The sequence below is a fragment of the Leptidea sinapis genome, chromosome 11 (genome assembly GCF_905404315.1).
Source record: "Leptidea sinapis chromosome 11, ilLepSina1.1, whole genome shotgun sequence".
Taxonomy (NCBI): domain Eukaryota; kingdom Metazoa; phylum Arthropoda; class Insecta; order Lepidoptera; family Pieridae; genus Leptidea; species Leptidea sinapis.
Genome location: NC_066275.1, coordinates 5,260,668 through 5,274,980, shown reverse-complemented (window position 1 = coordinate 5,274,980; position 14,313 = coordinate 5,260,668). Strand labels below are relative to the sequence as shown.

General features: G+C 32.1%; 1 protein-coding gene across 32 annotated transcripts in view; it reads left to right on the top strand.

Annotated features, from left to right (window-relative positions):
* LOC126966718 (modifier of mdg4-like) overlaps positions 1 to 14,313 on the top strand; it is a 341,756-nt gene that overhangs the window by 141,799 nt on the left and 185,644 nt on the right. Inside the window, exon 5 of one of the 32 annotated variants that reach the window (XM_050810964.1) lies at positions 13,667 to 13,878. The exons of 28 other annotated variants lie outside the window; for them this stretch is intronic. In XM_050810964.1, coding sequence (XP_050666921.1) covers positions 13,667 to 13,863 — 197 coding nt within the window. In that variant the 3' untranslated portion in view covers positions 13,864 to 13,878. Of the gene's footprint in view, positions 1 to 3,430; positions 3,669 to 5,763; positions 6,289 to 11,199; positions 11,421 to 13,666; positions 13,879 to 14,313 lie in introns of those variants that run through there. 3 more of the 32 variants (XM_050810957.1, XM_050810962.1, XM_050810956.1) reach the window with 3 other exon arrangements.

Here is a 14,313-nt window from a genome sequence, read left to right as displayed (position 1 = left end):
GTTATACGAGTACTAATAATTTTCTTACATCATTACTAACTTTTACAATACTTCCAGCTCTAAAATTTATTTTATCGCGAAATGGTCGACAAACCCTCATGGTCGGAGACTATAAATATATAAGGCATAAGAGTTACAAAGAGAAAACTCTCTGGCGGTGTCAGAAATGGCGCCGGGGATCGTGTAGATCTTCAGCTACTACATTGCAGGATGGTCAGGATGTTATACTGTTACGACACACGCTGCACGACCATGCGCCTGCCTCTCAACCCAACTTGTCACTTGCTTGTCACGCTGCCAGCCAAGCGGCGGGCTACCAATACGACGGCACATCGTTTTAGATTACTTCATTATATTACATAGGGCGTCTGATTCTCATTAGGTCTCATTACAATGATCTTGATTTAATGAATTATTGCAATTTGCAAATAAATTCTCTCTCATTACAATAGTCTTATATAATTGCTATGTTTTAGTTGGTTGTGTGAAAATTGAGCTTTCAAGGATAATGCTAATATTAATTAGATAAGACCTAAATTTCTAGTCATTATAAGAATTATGTGTTTAAATGAATTATATAAATACTTGGTTGTGATCTGGTAGATTAATTTTGTTGGAGCATCGATTGGCTATCAAAAATGCACCATTTAAAATATTAATACAATACAAATCATCAATTTGCTTGCGATCAAGCTATGTAATAGTCTAATCAATAAGCGTTGCTATCTTAAGTTTACAAGATATTACTATAAGTTTTATTTTTATAAGTTTTTGTCTATGTTGGTTCGGTAACTCTCTATGAAACTTTGAATGATTAGAGACTTTGAAGAGAATTGATTTGTGTATATATATAAGTTTTACAATTGCAGTATAATTAATAAGCGCTTTTGTATGCTATGCGTGTTATTTCAAGATGGTGTGATTGTAATTTAAAGAGACATCAAACTTTTTACTTTATTTATTTGGAATAATTTCTGTGCCTCAATTTTAAATTATATATTTTTCTTATGTGTAAGCGTGTATTGTGTAAGTTATTGTATAATTTATATATCTTATGTTGCTATCTTGTTTTTCAATGTGCTTACCAATGCTCTGTTATTTAGATTTTGGTTAAGAAAAACCAATTTTTTCGTTATTTAATCACATTTCAATGTTTTTTAGAACAAACGTCTATACGACTATGACTGTATGTACATTATAATTTATTGTTATAATGATTGGTATATGTATGCATTTGATAAAAGTCAGTGCTATACTGAAATTGAAGTAAATTTACATGTTTTTTAATTCATTCAATTTCATTTAACAAAATTTCTAACTGGCTTCAAGCCTTAGCTTAAATACGGAGAAAACGAACTATATGACTTTCTCAATTAAAAAAATTCCAACCGTCAGTACATGGTTTTAATATCATAGCTCATTCTTGTTCCTGTATTGCGCTGTCGACTTCCTCTTCATATAATTGTCCAATTATCAACACAACTACAATAGTAAAATATTTAGGTGTCATGATAGATAATAATTTAACTTTTGAATCACATATTCTTCTTTTAACTAGACGAATTCGTAAACTGATAGCTTTATTTAAAAATATTTCTCATGCTGCAGATCCTAAAGTAATGAAGATTATTTACCATGCCTTGTGCGAGTCTCTAGTTTCTTACTGTATTGACACGTGGGGAGATGCTGCAAAAACTCAGTTATCCTTAAGGTGAGTAAATTCCGTTCATTCTTGTATCATCTCTTTTATATCAAGAAAGAAATGTTACGATTACATGTTCTGGTCGATGTGGAAGACATAAATGAAGCCCAAAATAGACGTTTTAAATATAAACTATTTAGCACACCAAAATTTAATACATTCTTCATTAACAAATTCCCATGCTATGTAGGTAGCTTTTTGATTATTAAGATAAATAAAGTGCTAAAATTAGTAGTCAACTATCAAAAAAGTAAAAAAAAACTTTTTGAATCGCTAAAACACTTGGACTATACTGAAACTTAAAACTTACATAATATTATAAGTTAAAAATTTTGTACAACACATACACCAAGTCACTACAAACACACACACACACACACAAATACACACACCTACACAAACCCATCAACCACACTAACATCAATTCATTGTTGTAAAACACACTTTGATAGGGCGTATTTTGTCTGGTTTGTATTTTCCAACACGGAAAATGTTTTCTCTCAATTAGTTTCTTTATCTAAATTAGTTTTCTTTATTTAATTAAGTTTTATTATAATATATTTATTTTTTGTATATTCCTTTACATCATTACCATGTGCGTTGGGGGCCCGGTGACTTCAAGCACAGGTATTCGTTACCTATTTCAAGCACCGGTCTCTCACAAGTAAAACAATGTTTAAATATAGATTTTAATGTACTGTGTATACTAAATTTTTATTGTGAGAGCAAATAAATAATAATTTTGAATTGAATGGCAGTATATGTATTATAGTTAAGTATTTTGTATAAAATGTTTTCATTGAATGTGTGTTTATCTGATGCTATCATGTTTGTAAATACCTTTTCTATGAAGTACTGTTTCATGAATTGTTCATATTTTTTAGAAAAAGGACGAGAAGTAATGAGCTTGGGTCAACTGATCATAGATTTTTCATACAAATTACAAGATAATAACATTCAATAAGAGAAATCGTGCTTTTTTATACTTACTTCCTCCATAGTACCGTTTTCAAGGAACTTTGTTCCACGTACAACCTACCTGTGGAATGAACTTTCTTGTGCCCCTCTGTGTTACCATACGACATGAATACCTTCATTGGCCGGTAACACTCCTGTGATTCCTCTCGTGTTGCAAGAGAATGTGGGCGGTGGTGATCACTTATCTTCAGTTGACCTCCTCTTCCATAAAAAAAAGTTATGGCAATTCAAGCAAGAAACACAGGGAAAGGAAGCTTTTACAAAAATGTTCTCGTGCTCATGTGTGGGTAAATATATATTCAGTTTGTAAAGATGGCTTTCAAGCTTGTGGTCAATAACACAATGATTATTAATGGCATTCGTCTGTAACACTCTTTGTAATAGATACGGTAGATGTCTGATGTTTTAAAGATGTGTGGATCTCCGAAGATGTGATGGTGCCGTTGCTCCGTGACTAACTGGATCTTGCTGATGATTACTACTTTCAAATAAAACACTTTTTAATGGATTTAAACACGTGTAATTTATACTGTGTATTAATATTAGATTTCTCGTTTGGGCAAAATCTTTAAAAAGTGTTTTATTTAAATGTGTAACACTATCATTAATCAGAGAAAATACTGTGAATACTGACATTGTTTTAATATGTTCCCAATACTTTCACATTTCAGTTCTCTAGAATGATTACAAACAGTATGTTAAAGTTTATGTTTTTGGTGTATTCGTAATATTCTATTATTGTTGTTATAGATATGTCTATAAGTGTGACTCGACGAGGTAGAAGAGTGTTGGTCTACAGAGGCTACAGATACAATGAACACAGCATAAGTACCGCCGATAAAGGATACTTCATCTGTGTGAAGGCAACCAGTGCAAGATGTAGGGCAACTATTAAAATTATTATGGACGAAATCATCATTGGAAAAAATTATCACAATCATTCGATTGATAGCTAAATTTTACTACAAAAATAAACAGCTTAAAATTATTATTTTTGTATATTATTAGTTAAAACTACATGCCATTTACTTTGTTTTTCTTCATAGAAAAATTTATAAACTATAATATATTGCTTATTATTTTTAGTCGATTTATTTGTTAACCTTAATGATCTGTATATCTCATTATGTCTTATGTATTTTCTCTGGGTCTTCAATTATTGTTCCAAAAGTTTTCGAATATATTAACCTTTTTTTAATAAAGAATAATAATAAGACTGGAAACAAAATTTTCCATTATGTTGACATAATAGTTTAATGCGGCGGCTATGTTACATTGAAAAAAAAAAACAAAATTCTAATAAAAAAAAAATAAAGGGTGATAGTAATTTTGAGCAATGCACGCACACTAACATAAGGTGACATACGAATCGCGAGTGTAAGACGTAGCTTGTTACGCACACTAAAGTAGTAAACCTGGCCTGTATGCATCGGTTGTATAGCCGCTAGAGGCTCTAACCTAACTAATTAATTTATAAGTCTACATCTATTATCTAAGACAGGTTGTTAATACTTAATCTTTGCGTACGATTCTTAAATGACAGAGAATTTTGGTGGAGAATCGGTAGGAAATAGAAAAATACAATCGCCTTCTGGTTCTTACTGATGATAACTATTTTTATATAACACTCATTATTAATAGTTAATTGTGATTGTAGATATGTGTATTAGTATGACACGATGGGGCAGAAGAGTATTGATGTACAATGGCTTCAGATACAACGAACACAGCAGAAGTACTGCCGATAAAGGATACTTTAAATGTGTCAAGTCGACCAGATTAAGATGTAGAGCAACTATTAAAACGATTATGAATGAAGTTTTCATTGGGAAAAATGATCACAATCATGCAATTGATAGCTTCTATGCTTGAATATTATAAATATACATTTGGAGAAAATATAATACTTAATTTTTTTTGTATATTATGCGTATATCAAGCGCTTAAACTAATTTTCAATGCGATTTATCTCGTTATTTGAATATAAGAGATTGTTTCAATATTTTCAGAACTAAAGTTTATCACTTCACGTAGCGGCCATATAGCTCTATTGGTTGGAAATTATAAATTTATAAAGCATCATAAAAAAAATGACAAGACCATCTGGCGGTGTCATAAGTGGAGAACGGGTTCCTGCAGATCTTCAGCTACCACGGCGTTTGAAAGAGAGGAAATGATGCTGCTGAGTCACAGTGTACACGACCACCCGCCAGCCCCAGACATTAAATTATTTAATGTCACCAAAGTTATGAGCCTGGCTCGTAAAAAAACCCAAAATAAGAAAGTGGTATATGACAAAAAAAAAATTTTTAAATCAAAAGTTTAATGTTCGTTATTTCAATTATTAACAAAAAGATAAATTGTAATTTTACAAAGGCCTTTTCATTAATCATCATCTCTTTTCATTAAGGTAGTCTGGAATTTCACTGAATTTTCACCAGTTGTATCTCTCTTCTGTTCAATTGCCCAATCAGGCATATGGTTACTGGGACATGACATTAAAGCGAGCATGACGAAGCCTGTTACGAGAACTCAAGCAAAACACAAAAAAAGAGATCTTAATCTACATATCATGCAATACTCACCAAATACCTCTATTTACTATTTAACAATTCTGTCAAAACACAATAGTGCTTGCACGGTACTCCTTCACGGCAACAAATAGCGCTATTGTTCCAAGCATCCTCTGCAAACAAGCCTCCCACTAGTCCAGAACTTATATCATACTAATATTTTAAAGTTAAAGAGGTTGAACGCATTTTAGTACCTGGATCTTTTAGTCAGATATGAATACTTCTTTAAACAAACCATCAGTTAAAAGTTTAAAGTTCTCTCAATAGATTAATACCTCTCAGCTAGCCTATTGAAAGTTGTGAAGAATGTCGGAAAAGAAGCGCTCCCGAACAGCAATTTACATTAATGCATGGTTTACATAAATATTGAACCTTAAGCCTATTTCTTATAAATAAGCTACTACAAAAGATATTGTACGCGGACGGAACACCAGGGCATAGATAGTATGAAAATATAAATAGAATACATATAATTAAATAATAATTTTATTTGACTGGTTTTATTTGCAGTGGACGTGGTCTATGACACTTCGAAGCACGGCAAGCCGATGATATGTGTGGGACAGTACCGCTACTACAGGCACAGTAGTTACAAGGAGGGCAATCCAAAGTGCTTGTTTGTCTGTGTGAAGTGGACCGCGGGGTGTCGAGCCTCTATCACGGTCTTTGAAGATGTCATCATAAAGTATAATCAGACGCACACACACTGAGTTATACTGTCCGATAGACTACATCGACAATCTTATCCGATATCTTGTCAAACATCGTTCCGGAATCTATGTCAAAAAATAGCAAGCTAAAGATAAATAAATATTGACGTTATTTTAAAATGAATGTGCCATAGACCGGTTATTGAAACGTCAAAAGCAGGAAACGCATTGAAATGATGATTTAGCGTCGCCATTTTAGAATTGCGATTGCATATAGTCTGTTAATTATTACAGTCTAAAACTTTGGTGATGTAACTGACACTATACCATCTGATACTAAAATAAACTACAACGTTTACAGTTATGATAAATATTTTGCTCGGAATATATTTGGTTTTCATTACCTTCTTGATTTCCCAAATATTATATTTTTTGCTGATCAGACATTTGGTCTACAAAAAAAAATATTTTTTTGGTAGACCAAATGTATCTAAATTGCAATTTCAATTTTATGCAGAAACCTGGTGATGTTTGCCGCAGTCTTGAGGTTTGTAACTTCAAAATTAAATCTTTATATAAAAAAAAAATTCTATACATAGAAACTATAGTACGTTTGAAGTGATTTGGTTGTAGAGTATTCCACTATCTGTAATAAGTAAGTAAGATACCATGAATTTGAAGTATTATATTACTGGCAATTCTACTATAACGGCCACAATCGAAATATAGCATAAACTTCTATAAGCGACGTTTGTGATACATTACCTAATAATTGCTATTAAATTCCATAATTTCTGCTCAACTTGCAAAAAAGACTCTTAAACTTGCAGAAAGATATCTATCATTAAGTATTTTTATGTGTTTTCTTTCTTTTGGGTTGATTTTTTTAAAAATCCAAATAAAGAAATAAAATGTATTAAGCATTCATAATGCCAACGTTGTTTCCAGCTGTTGCACGAATGACAAAGTCGGTCAAGGGTAGGCCCGTGATCTTATACAAGAACAATAGATACAATTTCTGTAGGAGCGGTCCTACTGGCGAGTTCTGGAGGTGTGTCAAGAGGAGCGTCGGTTGTAGAAGTACCATCAAGACTCTTAATAATGTTATTATATCCATCAGTTCCCATGAACACAAGCACGTGCAGTAGTTGTTGAAGCATTGGTTGATCGATGATTGATGATCAAACAAGTGATTCACTTTAAATAAAGTACTCTTCAAGGGATTAAAATGCGGGTAATTTTTTAACGTTTATTTTAATCCATTAAAAGTAATTTATTTAAATGGGTGATACTCGTTTCGCCATTCCATAAAATAAGACAAAGTTGAAGTGGTGTTTTAGACAATGCTCCTTTGAACCCTGGGCATTTTGATATTGGAGCACTTTCGAGATTCCGAAACATCTGTTGGTAAGTGACCACCATAAGCCATGCTCTCTCCAAACACTTTGGCTTAGCACGCACTGCGATTAAACGTAAGCCTGAAAACGCAAAAAAATTGACACATAGCTTTCTTTACAAGCGCACGCATTAGCGACTTTTTTCAGTGACTGATTTTAAAAACGCAACTTGCTACATTTTGATCGCGGTTTGTAAAAGCGCGTTTTTTTTGTGCCCCATAGTATTAGTATGTTGGCGCACGCACGGCGGTTAACCGCATTCAGTTTTCTATTCAGTCCCGACTGCGCGAGCGCAGAGGATAGATCTTTAGGTGATATTGCCTTACGAAATGCAGTGTCTTTATAGTGAAGATACTAGCCCACAGATTGTAATAAATTGTCTAAAGTCAGTAAATAATAATAATAATAATTTTTTATTTGCGAAAAACTGCCACCAAATTTTTTACAATTACAATAGATATGTACAATTAACATTAAATAAAGAAAAGAAAAAATAACAATACAAATGTTAAAAAACAATAAAGACAGAGATATTAATGCTTTAAAACATGTAAGGATTATTTAATAACTAGAATGATAACAAAGGAGGCAGCAGCGCGATTCGCAAAAAGGAAAGTTCTCAGCCAACGTTAGGACGTATTTTCCTAACACTGATATTATGAACTTCCTAATTTTTTTTTCCGTACAAACTATTAGAAATATGCAAATAGACATTCTGTATTAATTAATAAACTTATCGGGATGCTGCCGCACGTGGTTGTATATTTTGCAAAAATATCCATTCAAATGTCTTTGATCTGTTAATGGGTGTACCCAGTACCTATGGCGGCGCTGTTTTCGCTTTCTTTTTTCAATTTGGAAAACCAAAGCCGCAACACATGCTGCTTGCCAGAAATCCATGGTGATACGTGAATAAAATTAAGCAAAACGCCAACCGCAGTGCGAGGTTGTAGGCGGTTTTGCATTTTCAGCTATTTCTAAACCGCTCGCCTTTAATCGCAGTGCGTGCTAAGCCTAATATATAGATTATAAATACCCTTCAGAGTTGGTAGCTCACGTAGATGGTATAAATATATAAAGAAAGTGTATGTGAAGTATATCAGATCGCTAGAAACTATAGATTTGTATATAAATTAAACGATATTAAGAAGTAATTTAAATCAGAGTAATAATATATTCAATTACTTAAATATGTATACTTATTCTCATTAATTGTGTCAATATTTTATTATTATTTATTATTCTGAATGTTATTTTTATTTATCTAGTCATTAAAATGTCATCATAAAGCAATATTGATCAATTTTCCCAAACAGGAACGACTAAGGGAACTTCCAGAATAGAGCTCCTACCTATCCTACAGAGAAACTCCCACATTAAAGGCAACGCATCTCTGGACCCCTGTTGGATGTTCATGGGCGGTCGTCTCACCACTCCCCATCCCGCGAGCCTCTTATACAAAAAATTGTATTATTGTATGAGTTAATTAGTTCAATACATTACCAAATTGTCGCTACTTTAGGTACATATAATAGCTAAGAACATTGTCTATCACGCAGGAGTTGAGAAGCTTTGGACTTGTCTTTAGCTATGTACATTACAAATTTCATTAATAAACCGGCATCTGTTAGTATAGATATTTCTGTCGACTGAGAGCTCGATAGCCCAAATCTAATCTATCTATCTATCTATATATATAAAAATGAATTGTTGTTCGTTAGTCTCGCTAAAACTCGAGAGCGGCTGGACCGATTTGGCTAATTTTGGTCTTGAATTATTTGTGGAAGTCCAGAGAAGGAATTAAAAGGTGAATAAATAGGAAAATGCTGCTAAATTAAATAAAAACAACAAATTTGTTTTTCCTTTGATGTGTCCATACATAATTTCTATGAGAGGATTTATTGACGACCGGTTTGACAGTTCTGCTGTGAAACAATTTCATTACGACAGCAGGGTGCATATTTTACGAAGTAATTTTTGATGTTATGATATATTATTGACAAATTCATATAAAACATTATTTTATTTATTATATACAGAACAACGTCTGTCGGGTCAGCTAGTCCAATTATAAATTCCTATATAAATAAATTAATAATCAATCATATGGTGATGTTATACAGAATAAAGGCAGTCTTGATTTTGTCATAAAAAAATCTATATTTATTTCAATAAATTTTAACCTTCGCTTTAAATAATTTTATTAAAAAAATATAGATGTTATATTTTGTATCTGCAAATCTCTGTTGTCCTTGGCCTACCCTATATTAAGTAAGCATTTAATTGCATCATTAATATTTTTAAAGGGCATAATGTCTCACTTAGTTAAATGATGCAGCCCATAACAATTCTTTATGAATATATCGAGCACTGATAAGTAAAGTCAACGCCTTCTTTATAGATACACTTATCTTATGAACAATAATACCCTCCTTTCATAATTCTTCTTTGATGTCCGCATGCTTGTTCGCCTGCACTTTTTCTATCAAATCTAAATGAGAAAATGTCGACTTTCAAAAGCTCGACTTTGATATTCTACTCATAGTATCTCCTTTATTTCAGTAGTTCTCACCACATCGAGGAGTGGTAAACCAATAATACAAGCGGGTATGTACAGGTATAGAAAGCATAACAGTTACAAGAATAGCTCGCGTAAGTCTTTGTGGATATGTGTGAACAGCAGAAGTCGGTGTCGGGCGTCCATTATGGTCATTGAAAATGAAATCGTAAGCTGCAAGAACTCGCATTCGCATTAATTAAATATATTATTGCTTTAAGTTAGGCCCCATTTCCGAATCACCTGAGTCTCGATCACTTGTGTGACAGGGTGAAGAGCTAACATGGTTACCAGCACCAACATCATGCGTTGTCGTGGCATGTCAGTCATCATGTGAATGTAACAGTTGTATACGATATGCACCGTAATGAAAAGGACAAATATACTTCAATTGTTACCTATAATGTACAATATATATATAAAAATGAATTGCTGTTCGTTAGTCTCGCTAAAACTAGAGAACGGCTGGACCGATTTGGCTAATATTGGTCTTGAATTATTTGTGGAAGTCCAGGGAAGGTTTAAAAGGTGAATAAATATGAAAGTGTTTTGTAGTGTACAACAATTTTGTTTTTCCTTTGATGTGTGGTCGTCCGATATTTGTTTTGTATGGACATATTTTCTATGAGAGAATTTATTGACGCACGGTTTGACAGTGCTGCTGTAAAACAATTTCGTTACAACAACAGGGAGCATATTTTACGAAATAATTCTTGATGTTATGATATATTATTGACAAATTCATAAACATTATTTTATTTATTATATACAGAACCACGTCTGTCGGGTCAACTAGTATGTAATAAATAGAATCAAGTTAATTTTTGTATGAAGCCAATTTCATTCAATCGTCCTTTCCTTTTATTAAATCTAAGTGAATATTATTAAAATTCTTCGATTAAAAATGGACAGAGATCGTTTTAAGTTCGATAAGTGAGGCCGATATTTTTATGTAAAAGTATTCTATTTATTGTGAAAATAAAATGATATCTAAAAGGGAACTGATATTGCTGAACAAACTTGTTGTGAGTGTGTGAGTCCAGAGTATATATAAAATAAAAAATTAATTAAGTCTCATTTTTTAATTTACGTGTTGGATTATAAATAACAACCAAAAGCAAATTAACCTTCTTTTTTTCAGTTGGTAACATTTGTCATAATTAAGGTTAAGGAGATATTCTGTCTTACGGAACACATATTATATATAGACATATATTATATTATGGATATATATTATATTATAGATTATTTTTACATACACTTGTGTTAAGTTACGTACGGATTAAAATGCTCAAAATTTTAAAATATATTATATATATATATATATATGTTTGAATTTCAGATGCTAAAGCCATACAGTACACAATGTCGAGATTTGGAAAGCCGGTGTTGTTGCTTGGAAGTTACAGATACAATCTGTCCAGCAAATATAATGGAGTGAAAAAGTATTGGTTGTGCAGCAGAAAGTCAACTGGCTGTAAAGCCTCTATATTTACAGTTCAAGGTGAAATTCTCAAGATTAATGATTGTCATTCGCATCATTCGTGAGATATAAATAAGTCGTGTTTAGACAATGTCCTAAAATAATATCATAGCAGAGTTAAACAAGCAGAGACTTTTAATATCGTTACTAACTTATAGACGAACGGACAGTGCGTGAGCGAAGAACATCTCTAACGGAGATACATCAATATAGAAAAGCAAAGCGAATCGTTTGATACCGTAACCGATTTTGATTGAAAAGTCGCAAACTGTCAGCCACGCTTGCAATTAGAATGAGCGAACCACTAGCTAATTCTTTGAACAATCAATATTGGTCACGCGTTATGAGATTGTCAGTTCATCTATACGCTAGTGTATTGCAGGTCTATGGTTACATTGCAACACCTTCTCTAATTCCACTTTTGAAGTAGAACATCTTTAGGTGCGACTTGAGAGTAATACAGATTATTTTTCTGACGGAAAAAACGTTCTATAGTGTTTTTAGTATTTTCGGGCAGTTTTCGCTATTTAGATTGGAACACTAACTATAGACTGTCGTGAGCATATATTACATATTATATATTATACTAGCTGACGTAGCAAACGTTGTATTGCCGATATTAAAATCGCAATACAAAAGTAACTGTTGATCGCAGATGAGTGAAAATTTGAAGTCGTATGTATTTTTTAATGCTGACTCATAATCATACAAATTTAAAAAAAAATGACAAAAAATTAAAATAAAAAATTTCGTGTGGACCACCCTTAACATTTAGGGGGATGAAAAATAGTTGTTGTCCGATCCTCAGACCTACCCAATATTTCATGAGAATCGGTCAAGCCGTTTCGGAGGAGTTCAATGTTTAACACCATGACACGAGAATTTTATATATTAGATATACTTAGTACCTTTTTTAACAAGCTTATATTGACATGAGCTGACTTAACCTTCAGGATTTTTTAAATCGTAAAATTATAATACAATAAAATAGTTTTTAGTTAATTTAAATGACCAACACTTTACCCTTTCATCAATTAATAAATTTAAAAGAAAAATCATATATTGACTTACTTGCATAAAGCGTAAGGGATTATTTATTAAAATAAAATTTATTTCATAATTTTTAAATCAAATGTATAACTTCACTTGTCAACATTTGCGAGAAAAAAGTAAAATAGATCATGAGTCAAAATATTTTACTTCAGTCGCATATAATGTATTTTGTTTACTGACTTTGGACTAGTTATATATATATATATTATAATAATATAATATAATATGTGTTTGGTAAATATGGATGTATGTGTATTACCGGTCATCGACAGGACCATAACATTTGTGTCGTATATTACTTAAGTCATTTATACGTCTAGATAGAGCCTCTTGATTCTAGGCGACGCATGACAACAGGCCACTTTAATGTGCATGATAGCTATTATACTCGCGATAAGTTAGTTAGTCACTTTGTTTTAGTGTGCGTTCACAGATGTTACACTCTATCTAGACGTATACATTATCTAAAGTATAATGATATTTTGTTTATTTAAATTTTTTTTAATTAAGAAGGATTCATCAATCCAAAGGCGTGTTCTATTAGAATACAATTCGGTTCGTCAAAGGTTAAGTTTCTTATTATAAAACTTTGATCTATAAATAAACTCATCATAGGTTATGCAAGTTATTAATAAAAACAATTATAATAATTGTTGTGCTATTTATTGTTTTATTTATAAATTGACGTCACGAAATAGCCTTAAAAATCTCAATAACATTTATCTGATCATGTATTCACCGATTATATATAGGTATTATTATTAGTATTAATATTTTGGTTGGAGATTTGACGTATTCCAGTTGTGAACTTATATAATCTTACTGAAGGTGTGGTAATGGAAAGAAAAACTATAAGATTCTTGATATAACAGTGTTCACTTATGAACGCAACTTTTTTAATGGTTGTTTGTAGACGTATAAGGTTTTCCGAATGACACCTTCGCACACTACGCCTCAAACCTGGATATCATCCCAACCATCTGGATGTATCCTACAGATTTCAAACAACTTTTTTCCACTTACGACCAAACTGTGAAATGAATGAACATGTACTGTTTCCTAAAAGGTTGGAAACGCCCCTGTCATTCCTCTGGTGTTATAGGAGAATGTGAGTTTTATAAAAATAAGTTACTGACTTTTAGGCACATGCAATATAAATACAGAACTCCGAAAACATATCAACCTTACTAACATTTCGGATCCAAGACTGTGTACAGTAATAAGTAATAGTTTTCTATTATAAAGACTTATTAGTGAATAAATATAATTGCAGAGGAGGTGTTATTTACTGTGTCAAGGTGTGGGAAGCCGGTTATCATTGTTGGTGAGCATCGTTATTACAAAATCAACGGGAGCAAAACACCCAAAACGCAATGGGTCTGCAATAAATGGAGCAGCAAAAACTGTAGAGCGGCCATATGGACGTTTGAGGATGAAATTATTAAATTTAATAATGTGCACTGTCATTAGGATTAATGTATTTATTATATACAAATAGGTTTTTTTCTCGGGTGTTATGTTCATTAATTAATGATTTGATTAATTAAAGATTTAAAAAATATACTATCACTATTATTACAGAACCTTGAGCTCCTTTGCGTTTAGTCTAAATATATCTATTATATAAAGAACAGCCTTTAAAATTATTTAAATGAAAACACTTATTAATAATAGATAAGCCTAATTTCTGCTGATTGTTTATTTTTGTTGATGAATGAAATACCGCAACATATTCTGTTTTGTATCTACACTACTGATGTATAACTAATTATTCGCCCTAGAATACATTCGTTAGTTCATAAGTTTATACATTCTACCTCGGATTTATCTCTCACCCCAAAATCACTAAACATCACAGACGTTACGGGATCTAAATATTAGGAATAAATTTTCTGTTCTCATAAATATTTTTTCTTCTCC